Consider the following 15,260-nt stretch of genomic DNA (forward strand, 5'->3'; position numbering starts at 1 on the left):
AGCTTGGGATTTCCACCAAAGAGCTCAGGATGGCATACCCTGGGTTTCCCCATTTTATACTTACAATAAATCTCTGAGATAGACTGGATTTAGAATTAGTGGTGTTTCCAAGATCACCCACTAAACATCATGGCTGAGCAGGAATTTGAGCCTGGTCAGACCCAGTACTCTTCCCCACCATACCCAACAGTGATTCTATAAAAGTGTGGCATTATGAACAAGCTGTATTCCAAAGGCATGCATAGATTTTTCTGTGATTTGTTCTGACCGAGATATTTTACTGCACAAACAAATCCAGTGCTTTGCTTATCCAATTACACACACACACACACACACACACACACACACACAGTTTTCACAGTCCATCTGGTTAAAATTTACCTTAAACTTTTAACAACCTTTTCTACAATAAATATTTTCCACACAAAATGTACAGATCCCTCTTCTTATCTCTGGACGTTTGCAGAAATCACGTCCTGTGAACATTGAGAAACGGCTTATTCTTGCGATGAAAGTTACATGTTTCCTCTCCTAGGCGTTGAGCCTGCCCTCTGTGTGCGGGAAATAAAGATAAGAATCATTGCAGATGGTGGTTTGCCCATCTATCACACAATCTGTTTTCTGTAAGGAGGAAATGGAGACCTATCATTCGGGTAAAGCACAGAACGGTGAACTGAACAGAAATGCAATAAAATATCAGCCAGGTGTTCCGTGCTGAGTGCTATACATGTCTGATGCTGTTCTCAGGAGTAAAAAAAGATTAATTGCAAACCAATTTTCCCCATTTTAAGGAACAAGCACAACCTTGAGATAAAGCACTGATTAAAAAAACAACCCCAACCCTCATTAACTTCAGCAAAACGTGGCAATAGCTATTAAGTTCTTGGGGGAAAGTGATTGTGTCCTCTTGGGTTTCATAGGGAAAGAGGGAGTGTAGTTGGACATGCACCCTGGACTTTAAGAAGGCTTTAAAGAGCTGTTACTTGCAATACTGTGTCCAATTCTGGGAACCACAATTTAATTGTGTGCAGAGGAGGGCGACCAAGATGATCAAGGGTCTGGAAACTAAGCCTTATGAGGGGTGCTTGAAGGTGTTGAATGGTTTCTTTAAATGTAGAGGTTCATCATTGTTCCACCTGATGTGTATGTCTTTAAGGGGCCGGAGCAAGGGCCAGAGCAAAATAACGAGATCCAGCTTTACAGCTGTGAAACATAGCAGGTGCTGCTGAGTTGCATTGATTAAGCTGTGTCAGCAATTGGGTGTAGTATATAAGGAGCAGCACCTAGCTCTCCCATTACCCTGGGGGATGGGTTGGTGGTTGGGTCTGGTTTGTTGATGTATTTAGTGTACATGGAGTTTTTGTTTTTCTTATTAAAACCTTCTCTAAGTACTTTTTGAGTCCCTTTTTAATGCATGGTCTCCCCAGCAAGCTCTCTCCAGCGTTACTATACTGCAAATAGCCAACAGAAGGAGCTGGGTATGTTTAGCCTGGAAAAGAGGAGACTGAGTGGAGATACGATTGCCATCTTCAGATGTCTTAAGGGCTGTCATATGGAAGAGGGAAAAAGCTTGTTTTCTCCTGCTCTGGAGGATAGGACTCAAACCAATGGCCTCAAGTTGCAAGAAAGGAGATTCCAACTAATCATTTGTTAAAACCTTCCGACAGTAAGCTGTTAGGCAGTGGAACAGACTCCCACGAGAGGTGGCGGACTCTTCTTCCTTGGAGGTTTTTAAGCAGAGGTTGGGTGGCCACCTGTCATGGATGCTTTAGCTGAGATTCCTGCATTGCAGGGGGTTGGACTAGATGACCCTTGGGGTCCCTTCCAGCTCTATAATTCTAAGTATTGAGAGGGGGTGCTGTAAAGGCAACAGAGCGGCTTGAAAGAATATGGGCTATAGCTAACGTGAAGGAGTGTGCGTGCACACGAGAGGAAGCAAAAATCCAAAAAATGTGTAGGAATGGGACCGGATCCTGCTCTAGTTAAGTCCTGGCCTCTTATGCCACACATCTGCATCAACAGATGTATCCATTAAGTTTAGTAGCTCCAGATGTGCGTTTGTATAATACATGAAGAACAAGTGTAATGCATCCCAAATACATCACTTTGTGTTGGATTTGTTTGTTCGTTGCTGGTTTCTCTCCCCCCCCCCACGCCGCCCCCAATTTCCCTTTTCTTTACAGCTAATTTCCTCAATGGTCCTGCTTGGTCAGTCTCTCCTACCACACCTTGGGGGCCTGTACATTCCAGCTGGTTTGCCTATGAGCCGAGCTACATGATCAGCAGCAGTAGCATGTGGTCAGTCTTGCCCGATGGCACCTCTTCAAAACGCTCATGGAATGAGGGGTCTTTGCAGTTGGAATGCTCCTTTTTATGAAAGACTCTTTACATCCTCTTTTCTTCATGAGATACTTTTTTGGGGGGCTTTGTCCTATTGCTTACTGCAAGAGTGGGGCACCTCAAGCCTGGGGGGGGGTGGAGATATGCAGCCCTCCAGATGTCTCTATCCAGCCCTCCCCGGATCTTGTCCATCACCCACATTCCTTGAGTCCTTTTGCCTGCCTGAAATGTATCCTTGAACTGAGATTCAGGGGAAGAAGGGTTGTAGTTCGTGGGTAGAGCATCTCCTTTCCATGCAAAGATCCCAGGTTCAGCATCTCTAGGTAAGGCTGGGTGAGAGACCTCTGCCTGAATCTCTGGTGAGCCACTGCCAGCCAGTGCTAAGCTAGATGAATCAAGGGCCCATCCTATGTATTAGATATGTGGATTGTTGTATGTCACATGTCTGTTTACATTCCAGCACAGCTTGCTGGGAACTTCCGTTTGTGTATAGCTTTTGTTTAGTGCTTCCTGCTCTTGGACATGAAAGAAGAGCAGACATGTTTTCTTTGTCCTGAACTATGGTGAATAAACAGCTTGTAAATATGCTTTACATATGCCTCTGTCTGCTACTTCTGTTGTGTGTTATTCACTCTGCTGGTTAAGGCGTGCTCAAGTTTCTGAAGGCTTCTGAAGCTGTAAGTCGCTGTTTGATGCTGTCCCAAAGGACTAGAGTTTGCCCGGCTGCTGGCCGGTGGGCTGGAGCCAGCTGGGGGCCTGCAAATTGCCCGTTCCCTTGGACGCATCCCAACACTATGCTCCTATAATGCCTCTTGGTGATGAGGAGCCTGTGTTTGTGTGTACAGTGGTACCTCTGGATGGGAACGGGATCCATTCCAGAGCCCCGTTCGCATCCTGAAGTGAATGCAACCCGTGTCTGCGCATGCATGGGTTGCGATTCGCCGCTTCCGTGTATGCACATGAGCGTCTGTGCAGGCGCGAGCAGTGAAACCTGGAAGTAACACATTCTTGTTACTTCCTGGTCACCACGGAGCGCAACCCGAAAACGCTCAACCTGAAGCATATTCAACCCACGGTATGACTGTATAGAAACCTCTGACTTGTGTAGCTGGAATGTAGCTGATAGTCACATAGATTGCTCCGCCCACTGTTACCTTTGGCCTGGCCCACTTTGAACTCAGGAGACACACCCTGCTTGCATGTGGCCCCCAGAAAGCTGCCCAGGAGGGAAGGTGGCCCTCGGATTGGAACAGCTTCCCCAGTCCAGCTTTCTGTGTACAGTGTGCAAGTCAATTCCTCAGACATGCTGTTTATTTTGCTTCTGGAGCTTCTCGAGTCCATCCCTTTGTCCTTCCCTTGCTCCTCCTGCTGTTCTTGAGCAGCTGAAGTACACTCATCGGGAGAGTGCTGCAGAGAGAATAGCCGTTTTGCCCAACGTGCTGATGTAGGAAGCTACCCAGAATTGCCTATTGATTAAGGCCAGGTCTTCTCAGAAACAGAACTGCAGCAGGTGCTGACAAGGCAAGATAAATATAATATACTTATTTGGTGTGTCTTCTCACCCAACCCACCTCTAAACTTTGTTGGCTCCAGGGACCTTGGATACATCCCCCCACTTTAGTTGGTCTCCTTAAACAGGAAGTGACAAGACATGAAAATGAAGGGTTCTCTTGCAGCTGATCTTCCTGGCAGGGTTAGAAACTGAAATATGAAAGCTAGGAGACCTTATACCTAGATTATGGGCGCAACAATGGAATGTCCAGGCACGCTTTTTTATAACAAGAATACAAAGCTGAAAATGAATGAACGGCAGCTAAAGTATTATGTTCATTTTTCACATGGTCTATTCCTTCCCCTGCTCACCCCCCTAAAATTCTTAAGAGGGTCTCTTCTCCAGCTTTCAGAGTAGCTGGAAGTGGGGAGGCAGGAAAAGGTCCTCTTTTCCTTCCAGTCTGCAGTTTTAATCTGAAACCTTAGGTGCAGTACTGTACCCAGAGCTCAGAAACTGCTTGAGCTAATAAAATTCCCTGTTGCAAAATGTGCCTAGAAAAATGGGAGTTTCGAACACAGCTTCCTGGGTACTCTTTGCAAAGCTCAGAATGGTGCTGCGGTTAAAGTGGCGGGACCTCTGCTCTGCACATGCCCAACCGTGCCATTTTCCCAGAGCCACAACAAAGCGATTTTTCTACTGCTCTAAAGATATGTGTGGGAGGCAACTTCCACCCATGCTTGGCTCTTTAAGAGTTTGCACTTGCCCCGTAAACTCCTCAACCGAAGATTATGGGCAGAGGTGGAGCCGAGAATAAGATAGCGGCTTACTGCAAACAGTTCATGCCTCACCTCATACTTTGAACGACCACGATGCAAATTCTGGGCTCTTAGACAGAAGATAATCTTCGCCTGCTACGGATGGGTTAGAAAATCAGACTTGAGTATCAAAATGGTCTGAAATGCAACCAGTCATGGAAATGATCATGTGTCCTGCTTTACAGAGGGCAATTTTCTCTTTGAAGGAGTCCTCTCTGTGCATGGCTGAAAAATAAAGAATTCCAGGGAGGGAACACAGGTGCCTGAAAGTTGCCAGCTGTTAGCTCCTGGGCAGCAGACTAAGTATACTTGCTCACAGCTTCACCCTTGGTATCTGAAGAAGTGTGCATGCACACGAAAGCTCATACCAAGAACTAACGTAGTTGGTCTTTAAGGTGCTACTGGAAGGAATTTTTTTATTTTGACTATGGCAGACCAACATGGCTACCTATCTGAAGCTTCACCCTTGTATGCATTGGATTTTGACTTAAGTTGTAGTGATAATTTCTAATTTTGCATATACACATACCAATGAAAAGGTGCAAATTTTATGTAAATCTGCATCCTCTGTTTTTGGGTGGGGCTTAATTCACTGCTTTACCAACCCCATACTTTTCTGCAAGCACAGGCCCTTTGATGGAGGAAAAGTGAAGTTGCCACCCTTGGCAGCTGATTTTGGGTATCATTAGAGCAGAAAAATGTGTTTTTCCTGCCAGGGAGAAGTGGGGAAAGAACTTGTGGGATTCTGGTCCCAAAATACTTTGGGTGGCCTCGGACACCATTTTCTGTTCTTTGTCAGCCACCTCTGCTTTTCTGCATGACAGAAACCCTTTTTGTGCATTATTGTGTAACCGTCCTCTAAGCCAGTGTTTCCCAACCTTTTTTGGGCAAAGGCACACTTGTTTCATGAAAAAAATCTCGAGGCACACCACCATGCCAGATGGGGAAAGGTCACTTTTTACTTATGTAAAAAATAAAATAAAAAAATAGTAACAGCATAGAAGGTAATGGTTAGGCTAGCATCCCTCTTCCAAATATGCTAGGTTTTTATTTGCAGGGACTGTTCTACATGGGAAAGCATTCAGCACTGTCATTCTCCCATCTGCCATCTGAATTGGTACTATTCTGGGTCAACTTACTCTGCTGCATGTGTAGATGAAAATGGCACCAAGTGTGGGGGAGGGGGCAGAACAGGTTTCAGATACAGGATATTAAGCATACACGTACTTCAGATTGAACTGGTTGCTTGCTTTGCAAGTTTTCATTTCCCAAATGACTGCCTTGGCAAGGGCAATACCTACCAGGCTCAACGCCGGTCTCGCGCTGCCGCTTCCCGCGCTCTCAAGGACCCGGGAGGAGGAAGGCGTGAAGGGAATCCCGAAGGTGCGAAAACCTCGCGCATGCGCAGGCCTTCCGCCTGCGACAGCCCAGTAGGCCGGCCGAAACGAGCGGTGATGGGATGTGGGAGGGAGCTCGCTCGCCGCCCCGCGTGTGCCTATGTGGGGCACGTTACAGCCCCGTGACGTCAGCGCCACGCAGGCAGCCAGCCAGACAGACGGTGAGAGCCCCGCACTGGGCGGCCTCTCCTCGCCGCTGCCGCCCCGCCTCTCGTCGCCCGACTCCCTCCCACGGCACACCAGGCAACGTCTCGCGGCACACTAGTGTGCCGCGGAACACTGGTTGGGAAACACTGCTCTAAGCACCCGCATTGCTGAAATTGGATTGATCCAAACTACAGCCAGACAGTGTAGCAGTGCTAATTAATGCACAGTTGGAAATGCATTACTCAGCTGAGGGAGACAACAGGTTCCACAATGCCAAGAGCTGCACAATCTTCTCTTTTCTTGCCCTATGCTCTCTCTTGGTTTCTCTTGGTTGGATTGCATTAGATTTGGGTCCAAACCACCCCCTTTGCTATAGATTTTCAGTGGCATAGGCCATATTTCATTTGCACTCCCGACTCACACAGCTAGCAACAAATTTCCCTGCATGCTGTGAGCAATGCATATTGTTCTTAAGTTACCCAACAGTCAAAACCCCAAATGAGCTCTTCATTATCTAAGATTGGAGTTGCATGTGAACCAACTGCTGGTCTTGGGAAATGGTGCAGAACCTGCAAGAAACAGTGTGCGCAGACCACACAGGGTCTCCTATGAACTTGTCGAGGGCACCGCTTCCACATTTTTCTCACAGCGAAGAGGCACCCACTTCTCTATGCTGCTCTCAGGCGATAAACAAGATGCCAACCTCATGCTAGCGGGCTGTGCGACGATTTCTTCATTTCTGGACTCACTTCTCATTCTCATCCGCTGCCCACATGCAGCTTCCCTCCAACCCTGAAACTGGACTTTGCCATCCCAATGCCTGCTTTTTACATGTTGGCAATTCAGCAGCTTTAATGGGTCCTAGTTAAAGAGCCAAAATCAAGCTCTCAGCCATTCATGCAAACTCGAGATCGCCTTCAGTGCTGGCCCGCCTGTCAAAGGTTGATGCACGGGAGCAAGTTCTGCTTCACCAGCACATTCCCTGCAAAGAACATGAGCACATAAAGCAGGCCTGAACGCAGCCCATCAGCTGACGTCACTTGGGGGTGAGCATGGTTTGGGGGGGAAGTGGCCTTGTGGGAAAAGAGCTTCCCCACCCTTGCTCTAGGGGGAGATGTGTTTCCCAGATGCTACCTGCAGAGACTTGTATGGGATATCACTGCTGTGGCCACAACACTTGCAGCCAAGCTTGAGAAATCTTTGTGCTAGGAGGCGGCAGAAGACGGAAGCAGCAATGCTTTATAAGCAAGAGGTTTTAACATTGGCATATGGACTTGGATTGCTTGGAGAGGCTGTTTTGCAGCAGCATCTGAACCAAGAAAACTCCTCTGTGTGGGGTTTTTTTAAAGGTGCAAAATCTTCTCTTTGGGCTTGCATGGAATGTCAGCTGCCCAGGAAGAAGGAAAGCTAGGTTAGGCTGTCCCTGTGCCTTGAACAGCAGCTTGATTTGCACAAATCAGCAGGCAGAACATTCTGCAACATGGAGCCCAGGATCTGCAGATCGAGTTGCAGGAGCAAACGCTGGCAGCCTGAGAATGGCGCAAAGCTTAACCAGGCAAGCCGGACTACAAATAAGCATTTAAGACGCACACGTTAAGGTTCTTTTTTTAAAACATTAAGTTTACTAACATAAATAGTGTTTATAACAAAAGGCACAGGTTTTTCTTTTCTCCCCTCGACTATAAACAATGGAAAAATATTTACAGTTTGCACAGAATATAGCAAGTGCACAATTGGTCTTTTTTCAGGAGTTTTAAAAATGTCTTTTTTTTCTGCCCCCACCCTCCCTAGCCCCTTAGCATCTTTATTCAGAGTTCCGCAATTGTTTATTTTTCCCCTTCCGCAGCAAAAGGGATCCAATTCTACAAATATCAGGTTAAAAAAAAGGTTGTTACAACAACAAATCAACATGAAGCAATTCTCTCTTTTTTCCCCACACACTCTGCCCCCCCCCATTTTGTTCTCAGATCACAACGACGTTACTAACTTCTTCATACTGGATTACGAAATAGGGATAGCTCTGGTCATCGTTGAAAATGACGAAGATCTGAGGCTCAAAGTAGTTGTCCACGCAGGAGTCGTAGAGGTCGCTGGTGATGCTGTTGGGGTTGACGGGCGGAGGTCTTCGCATGGTGTGGTTGCCGACTGTGTACCTCCCCGTCAGGACTTTAGCCAGGAACATATAGTGGATCCCTTTGGGAGAGCGCTTGGAGAAGTTGTGCGAGTAGCTGGCTTTGCGGGCAAAGTAGCTGCCTTGCCCAAACATGGTGGCATGCTTCCCACAGACCCGGGGGTCAAAATTATGCTTGCAGATTCCGTCAACCACATCCTGCGAGGTGCCGTGGAACAAATGTCTTTCGTTCATAATCCGGTCCAGTCCTGTCATCTTTTTACACATGTACTCCTTTTTCCTGGAAGCGGGAAAACATAAAAGGAACCAGTGAGCTCCAACAGGCACGTGGCAAAAAAATATTCACACAAAAAATCGCCATGCACTAATCGATCTGGAACAAAACAAGCACACCCTCGTTTGTGCTGTGTGTGGGGGGGGGGGTTAAAGCCTGAAGATTGTGTTGCTGATACTGAGTGTATGGGCCTAAATCACAGGGTGCAACAATTTCGGCCCCAAAATATTCCTGTCTACATAACTCTTGCCTCTCTGCTCTTCTTAAGGGGAGCTTAAGTTCTGAGGATATTACCTCAGACTGGAAGTAGAGAGCTAAAAACAACAGAAGTCCAGCATAATGACTTTATTGCCAAGCTTCTGGGACATGTCAGATTGACAGCTGGGGACTGGTATACCTGAAAGTATCATTGCTTTCATTGAAATAACAACACACCTTTAAAACACACACGAGTGCCTTCTTACATATACTATACTAGTAAAGTTAGGGAAAAGGCTAGCTCAGAACACAAACACACGAACATTCCCCTTCCTTGTTGTGCTATGTATCTATCAGTAAGCAGCATTTTACATGGAAGAGCATTCAGGTCTTTGATTCTCCCACAGTTACAGGGATTTCTGGTTTTCTGATTACAGGTAGGTAGTCGTGTTGGTCTGTAGTAGTTGAAACAAAATTTTTAAAAAATCCTTCCAGTAGCACCTTAAGAGTAAGGTTACCAGACGTCCCCGTTTCCTGGGGACAGTCCCCGGATTTACAAATCAGTCTCCACACAAAATCACTTGAAGTCGAAAAGTGTCCCCGGATTCATTGAAAAAAATCTGGTAACCTTACCTTACAGACAAACTAAGTTTGTTATTGGTATGAGCTTTCATGCGCATGCACACTTCTTCAGATACACTGAAACAGAAGTCACTGTTAACAGTTGTCAACAGGTTTACCACACCTATCAGCCAATCACCCATTCCCACCACCCTTCTGAGTAATACCCCTCCCCACCCTCTCACTATATATAAGGATCTGGTGACTTCTGTTTCAGTGTATCTGAAGAAGTGTGCATGCACACGAAAGCTCATACCAATAACAAACTTAGTTAGATTTCTGATGCACAGGTAAAAGCCTCCACCTAGACTGGAAGATGGGCCGCCTCCCCGCCCCACATAGTTTTGCTTCAGTGTCGCTTGCAGCAAAATGTGTCCCCGGTTTAGCAAATTTAGAAAGAGGCCAGCAAACTTCAATTCAAACTGATCACTTTTAAGAGCTCTCCAAAAGGAACAGTTACTCCTCAAAGTCCTGAGCTGCCAGGTTCAACAAAAAGACTTCTCCTTTCTAAAAAACAAAAAAACCCCAACCAACCAACCCAAAAATGGTAGAACAGGAAGTGGTAGTTCTTTGGGTGCTTCAGAGGAATTTCTGGGCTTTAGCTAGCATTCCTAACAATGAAGAGCCACAATCAAACACGCTCCCACAACTCGGGTGTTTTTGATTGGGTACACAACTTGCTAAAACAGCTACTCATTTTTAACAAACTGGATCTGCAGACCCCTACACCTTGTATTAACAATAAAACTGCACTTCACAACGGGGGCAATTCATTTTACAGGGACGTTGCAGGACTGGGATGCCTGCAATATGCAGCTGGTTGGACCAGATGACGTTTGAGGACCCCCCTTCCAACTCAACAATCCCCCCCCCAACAAAAGTAGGGAGGTTTCCCCCAATTAATGAGGAGGAGGAGAACCGTTATTATACGCTTTGGCTCACCTCTTATACTTCTCCCACAAAAACTGGTTCTGAACTCGCAGTATTTTCAAAATTTTGTATTTGGTCTCTGGCACAGTCTTATGAAAGAGGTTGTAAATGGTTCTGTAGCTTTTGTCTTCCTTTGACACAGGCACTTGGACGAAGTCCTGAGCTGGATCCATGCTGACCCATGTTTCAGGGTAGAAGTTTGGAGAGGTAACGGCAGTCGGGGATAAGACTTGTGAGTCGGTTGCCGGCGTCACGGGTACTGTGGGGCTGCCACCAAGAGTCCTAGGGTGGAGAGAAATTGGGATATTGTATCAACACAACAACAACAAAATAGTAATCTGAATATGTACTTTTAGAAGTATTTGGAAACAAGATTTCTTTTGTTTGGAGCAGGGCAACTGGTCACTATAAGAACCACCCTCCTGCATTGACCCAGTGACCCATCTAGTCCAGGATGCTGTTCTCACAGCGGCCAACCCACGGGAGACTTGCAGATATAGGGCAAGATATAAATTCAACGAATAAAAATAAAATAAATGAGCGCAACAGCACTCTCCCCTCCTGTGGTTTCCAGTTTTATTCAGAAGCTCACTGCCTCGGAGACTGGAGGAGGAACATCACAGTTATCTAGGTTGCGGGTCATACTTGGGAACAATCGCATGATATACCATTATACCTTCAAGCCTAAGTTTTTAATTTAGAAAGCTAGGGGCAAAAGGACCGACCATCGGGATAAATAGCAGCAGCTCGTATGATAATATTACTGGGATCCACGGACACGGAGTCGTTGTGGGGTTTTCCACTGGGCTTGCAACGTTGTGCTGCAGCATGTTTTCGATGCGTATGACCTGTCCTGGTGATCGCTCCTGCGTCTGCTCAAGCCAGTCCCTGGTGAGGAATCCCACCCCTCCTATGATGGAGAGTGTCACCCGAAGGAGACAGAGTTCCTGGAACATTAAGCTGCCGTCAAGAAGGTCCCACGAGCACAGACCACGGAACACACTTCCGTGTATTTAAAACCCGAACACTAGGTGTTCAAAGCCGGGGTACAGTTGGCTAACAGAAGCGATGGACTTCATTAAGGCTGCTACTGCACTGGGCACTTAACAACGGGAAAGAGGAATGTTTTCCACTCTCTTTGTACAGAGTTGTGAACAAGGTGCCCCCCCCCCCACTCACAGGTTTCCCTTTCCTTTTCTTCTTCACAGAGTTCAGAAAAAAAATAACCAGATTTTTTTATTTATATAAAACAAAAGCTCAATGGAATTTCCGCACAATTTCCCCACGTGTAAAAGGCCCACTGTGCCGATGTTCTGACCAATTAGATTGCTCTAGCCACTTTCCTCTCTATGGTCTGTCTCTCCTCTCTAGGAAGCGCCTTTATAGCATTTCCTTCGGTTGTTTCCCCTAAACCGTAGAGGACAACCAGAAGTACAGTGAGGGGAAAGGGAGTATTTAATTCTCCCCCAAACAAATAATGGCCCAATGAAAGAAAGGGGGGGGGGGAACTACCTCCCTTTTCCAACATTTGGGGAACGGGCAACGCCCACTTGGCTAGTTAGAAGCCTGGAATCCAAGTTGCCACTCTACTTCCAGCTGCGGGAAGCACCCTAGATCAGTTTTCTCCCTGCTGAATTTCTGGGAGTTTCAAACCACACGCAAGTCTTGTGACCTAAAAGTCTTGTGGAGCAGAACCCAAGGGATGCATATGATGAAGGGTCATATTCCAAAACGCTGCAATAACAGCTGGTCCTTAAAGGTACTATAAGACCTTGTGATTCCTATGAACAGATTGTCATAGCTGCTCCTACATTAACTAATTTTGAAGTAGCAACCACCCATACTAAAGGAGATTTGCCTCTTATGGAGCTAGCCAGTGTAGCTCAGCCCACCACCAACAGGGCTCCTAAGCCTCTATAATGTGGGGTGAAGGCAAAACCCCACCCAGTGCAATTCCTCTGTCCAACAGAGAAGCAACAAGCAGATTTTGAAAAGGACCGGAGCCTCACCAGGTCAGGCACCAGCTCCTGGGAATTATTATCCAATCCTAAAAGGCCTGATGAACTGTCATAGTGATTGGTTCTGTTATTGGCCACTGATGCAAAATTTCCAGAGCTGCTCCCCTTATTGACCATCTCCTATACAGTGCTGGGGAAATAACGCAAGGAATATCAGAACAGAAATTCCCTTAATACAGCCGGGGGACCCAGAAGAGAGTATGGTAAGCACAGAGGTCATACACAGAAGTTGGATAAATCCAAAGTGCAACTGAAATGCAGGTGTTCAGCATTCCCTTAACGGAATCCAGAACAACTGATTGCAAGGACATCTACAAAGTCAGAGGGAGCTGTAATAGATGGGGTTAGGTGCATCTGAAGCATGATCCTATGCAGTTAAGCCCACCGGAACAATCAGAAGGTTCATTAACATTTGGGTAAGTCAAGAGCTCTCAATAAAGAAACATGGGCGCTCCAGTGTTAGGAAAGGGGTTGTGGCGGATTCACCCACGTCCATTTGCCCCGAAACAACGTCCGCTGCCGAAAGGGAGTCCCATCACTTACTGCAGGTATGGCATGAGGATCACACAGGAGCGGAAGAAAGGTCTCCTCTTGATTTCTCTTCGAATGCACGAATTCTGCTGGAAGCCATCTTTAATGTTCAGGGTGTAACGGTTGTGCCACGTAACAAACCGGACCTCTGCCAGCCCTCGGTAGTTGGCTTCTTCTATCAATCGCACAACAGGCTTTTTTAAAATAAAAAACAAACAAACAAACAAACCCAAGTAAATATTTAATAATCCACGCCACTGGTGCAAATATACCTTGCTTCCCCCCACTGTTTGTTTTTTTGGTAGAGTTTTCCAGTTCTGCTGTCATTAAAGATAGTGCTAAGCACCGCTATATGCATTATCCTGAAGGATTATAGTTGGCAACCCCCCCCCTCCACCTTTCCGCCACACTGAAATGAAAGTTTGAACAACTGAGCAGAGGCTGATTAAATTGAATGGCCTTTCCAGTCTTCAGCTTCCAGAAGGAGAGGACACATGTGTATTTAAACCTCTCTCATGAAAGTTAAGGGTGTTGAGCATCAATTGGGTGCTCCCTGAAGGGCCACTGGTGAGCAGTTGCACAAGGTCTTGTTTCTGCAAACATGTCAAGAGTTTTCCTGTCGACCCAGCACTCCCCAAGATCTGACTGTTGCTAGATTGCAACTCCCATCATCCCTGATCATAGGCTATACTGGTTGGAGCTGGTGCGAGTTGAGAGTCCGGCCACATCTGGAGTGCATAACATTGACTAGCCCTGAACTGGTCAATGGATACTTCCTCTCCTCTTCCTCACCCATCTGTGACCTGCTGCCAAATCTGCCCCGGAAAGTCTGGAGAAACCCAACAGCAGGTAGATGGGAAGTCCCACTGAGCTTGCAAAACTTTGCACGGGTAGCTATTTTTCTGGATATGGAAAAAGCTACCAGTTTACACACAGCCTTTTCATTTATCCTTGAGCATCTTGCAAAGCAGGTTAGGCTAGTTAACAGTGATTTATAACAAAGACCACGCAGTGGGGGGCATCATGAACCAAGGCTTCCCACATCCATCCCCCCCCCAACATTATTCCTGAAACTTAAGGGCGGTGGTGGTGGTGAAATACCTCTGAATATTCTCTCCAGCCAAAATGATCCCTGCAGAAATACTTCCAGATGGTGTAGTAGTTGGAGTTGGAACCTGTACACACAGGCGTAGACAGCCTCCTCAGCTGGTCAAATTCAGTCGTATCATAGAGCGCCAAACCATTCAAGTCGACTAAAAACTCATGGCCCCTGGGGGGAGGGAGAAGAGAAAAGGAAAATAATTCAGTTTTCTCTATCCATTCAAGAAGCGACTGGAAGTTATGACATTTCAGCAGTTGCAAAGCTTTGCCAATTCTTCCTTCTACAGCAGGCATGGCCAAACTGGGCCCTCCAGCTGTTTTTGGGACTACAACTCCCATCATCCCTAGCTAATAGGACCATGGGTCAGGGATGATGGGACTTGTAGTCCCAAAACAGCTGGAGGGCCAAGTTTGGCCATGCCTCTTCTACAGACTGGAAGGCAAACCAAATACGACCCACAGTTCCGCAAATGCAACCTCTCAGCCTAACGAACCTTACAGGGTTCTTGTGAGGATGTAATAGGAGGAAGAGGAGAATTACACATATCAGCTCAATCTCCTTGGGAAAAAGCCAGGGGTATATAAGCAATTTATTAATAAATTAATCATCCACTTTTAAAAAGTGACTTGTGGAAGATCAGGACAAAAGCAACTGGGCTCCATCCTTTCATTCCACAGCACCGTCGCAAATAATCACCCTCTCCCCCAGCAGCTGCTGCTTTTTCGGGAGGGCGGATGCTTCAAATCTGGGACCACGGTGTGTGTGTGTGTGTGTGTGTGTGTGTGTGTGTGTAGGAATGGGGTCAAACACCTCCCTGCACATCATAGCAGGAGTTATTTACATTTTAAGAGCATGCATGTCAATTGCATAACCTGACTGACTGGGTTTTGCGCAGGGGGAGAGACACACACAGACACACACGCACGCACGCGCGCACACACACACACACACACACATATTAAAAGCAGCGACCTATTAGGAGCAAGGAATACAAGCCAGAAGAATGAATACAAAACAGAACGCAGGCGTTGTAGGATCTGTATGTCCTTGCCCCACATCAGGGAGAACATTCCTGGGTAAGATGGATTTTCCTTGCATCAGTTCTGGGACAACACCCTCCTCCCCCTCAGTCTGCAATCATGCATAATTTTTGCTGAGAGGCTACACACCTACTTAGGCTATCAGCTGGATGCAAAATGCTAATCAGACAGGAACCAGGTGCACGCTCCCATCCCCCCAAAAACCCCTTGTGAGTCAAATGCTC

General features: G+C 46.6%; 1 protein-coding gene across 2 annotated transcripts in view; it reads right to left on the reverse strand.

Moving 5' to 3' along the window:
- Positions 1–7,790: 7,790 nt before the first annotated feature.
- The window catches only part of TIPARP (TCDD inducible poly(ADP-ribose) polymerase), a 30,584-nt gene continuing 23,114 nt past the window's right edge, over positions 7,791–15,260 (reverse strand). For both annotated transcript variants that reach the window (XM_082224133.1, XM_082224134.1), the window contains exons 3-6: positions 13,996–14,164; positions 12,907–13,088; positions 10,358–10,627; positions 7,791–8,602 (exon numbers count right to left, since the gene is read on the reverse strand). In XM_082224133.1, coding sequence (XP_082080259.1) covers positions 8,155–8,602; positions 10,358–10,627; positions 12,907–13,088; positions 13,996–14,164 — 1,069 coding nt within the window. In that variant the 3' untranslated portion in view covers positions 7,791–8,154. The remainder of the gene's footprint in view (positions 8,603–10,357; positions 10,628–12,906; positions 13,089–13,995; positions 14,165–15,260) is intronic.

This window comes from Podarcis vaucheri, assembly GCF_965113315.1.
Source record: "Podarcis vaucheri genome assembly, chromosome: 5".
In the NCBI taxonomy this organism is placed as follows: Eukaryota; Metazoa; Chordata; class Lepidosauria; order Squamata; family Lacertidae; genus Podarcis; species Podarcis vaucheri.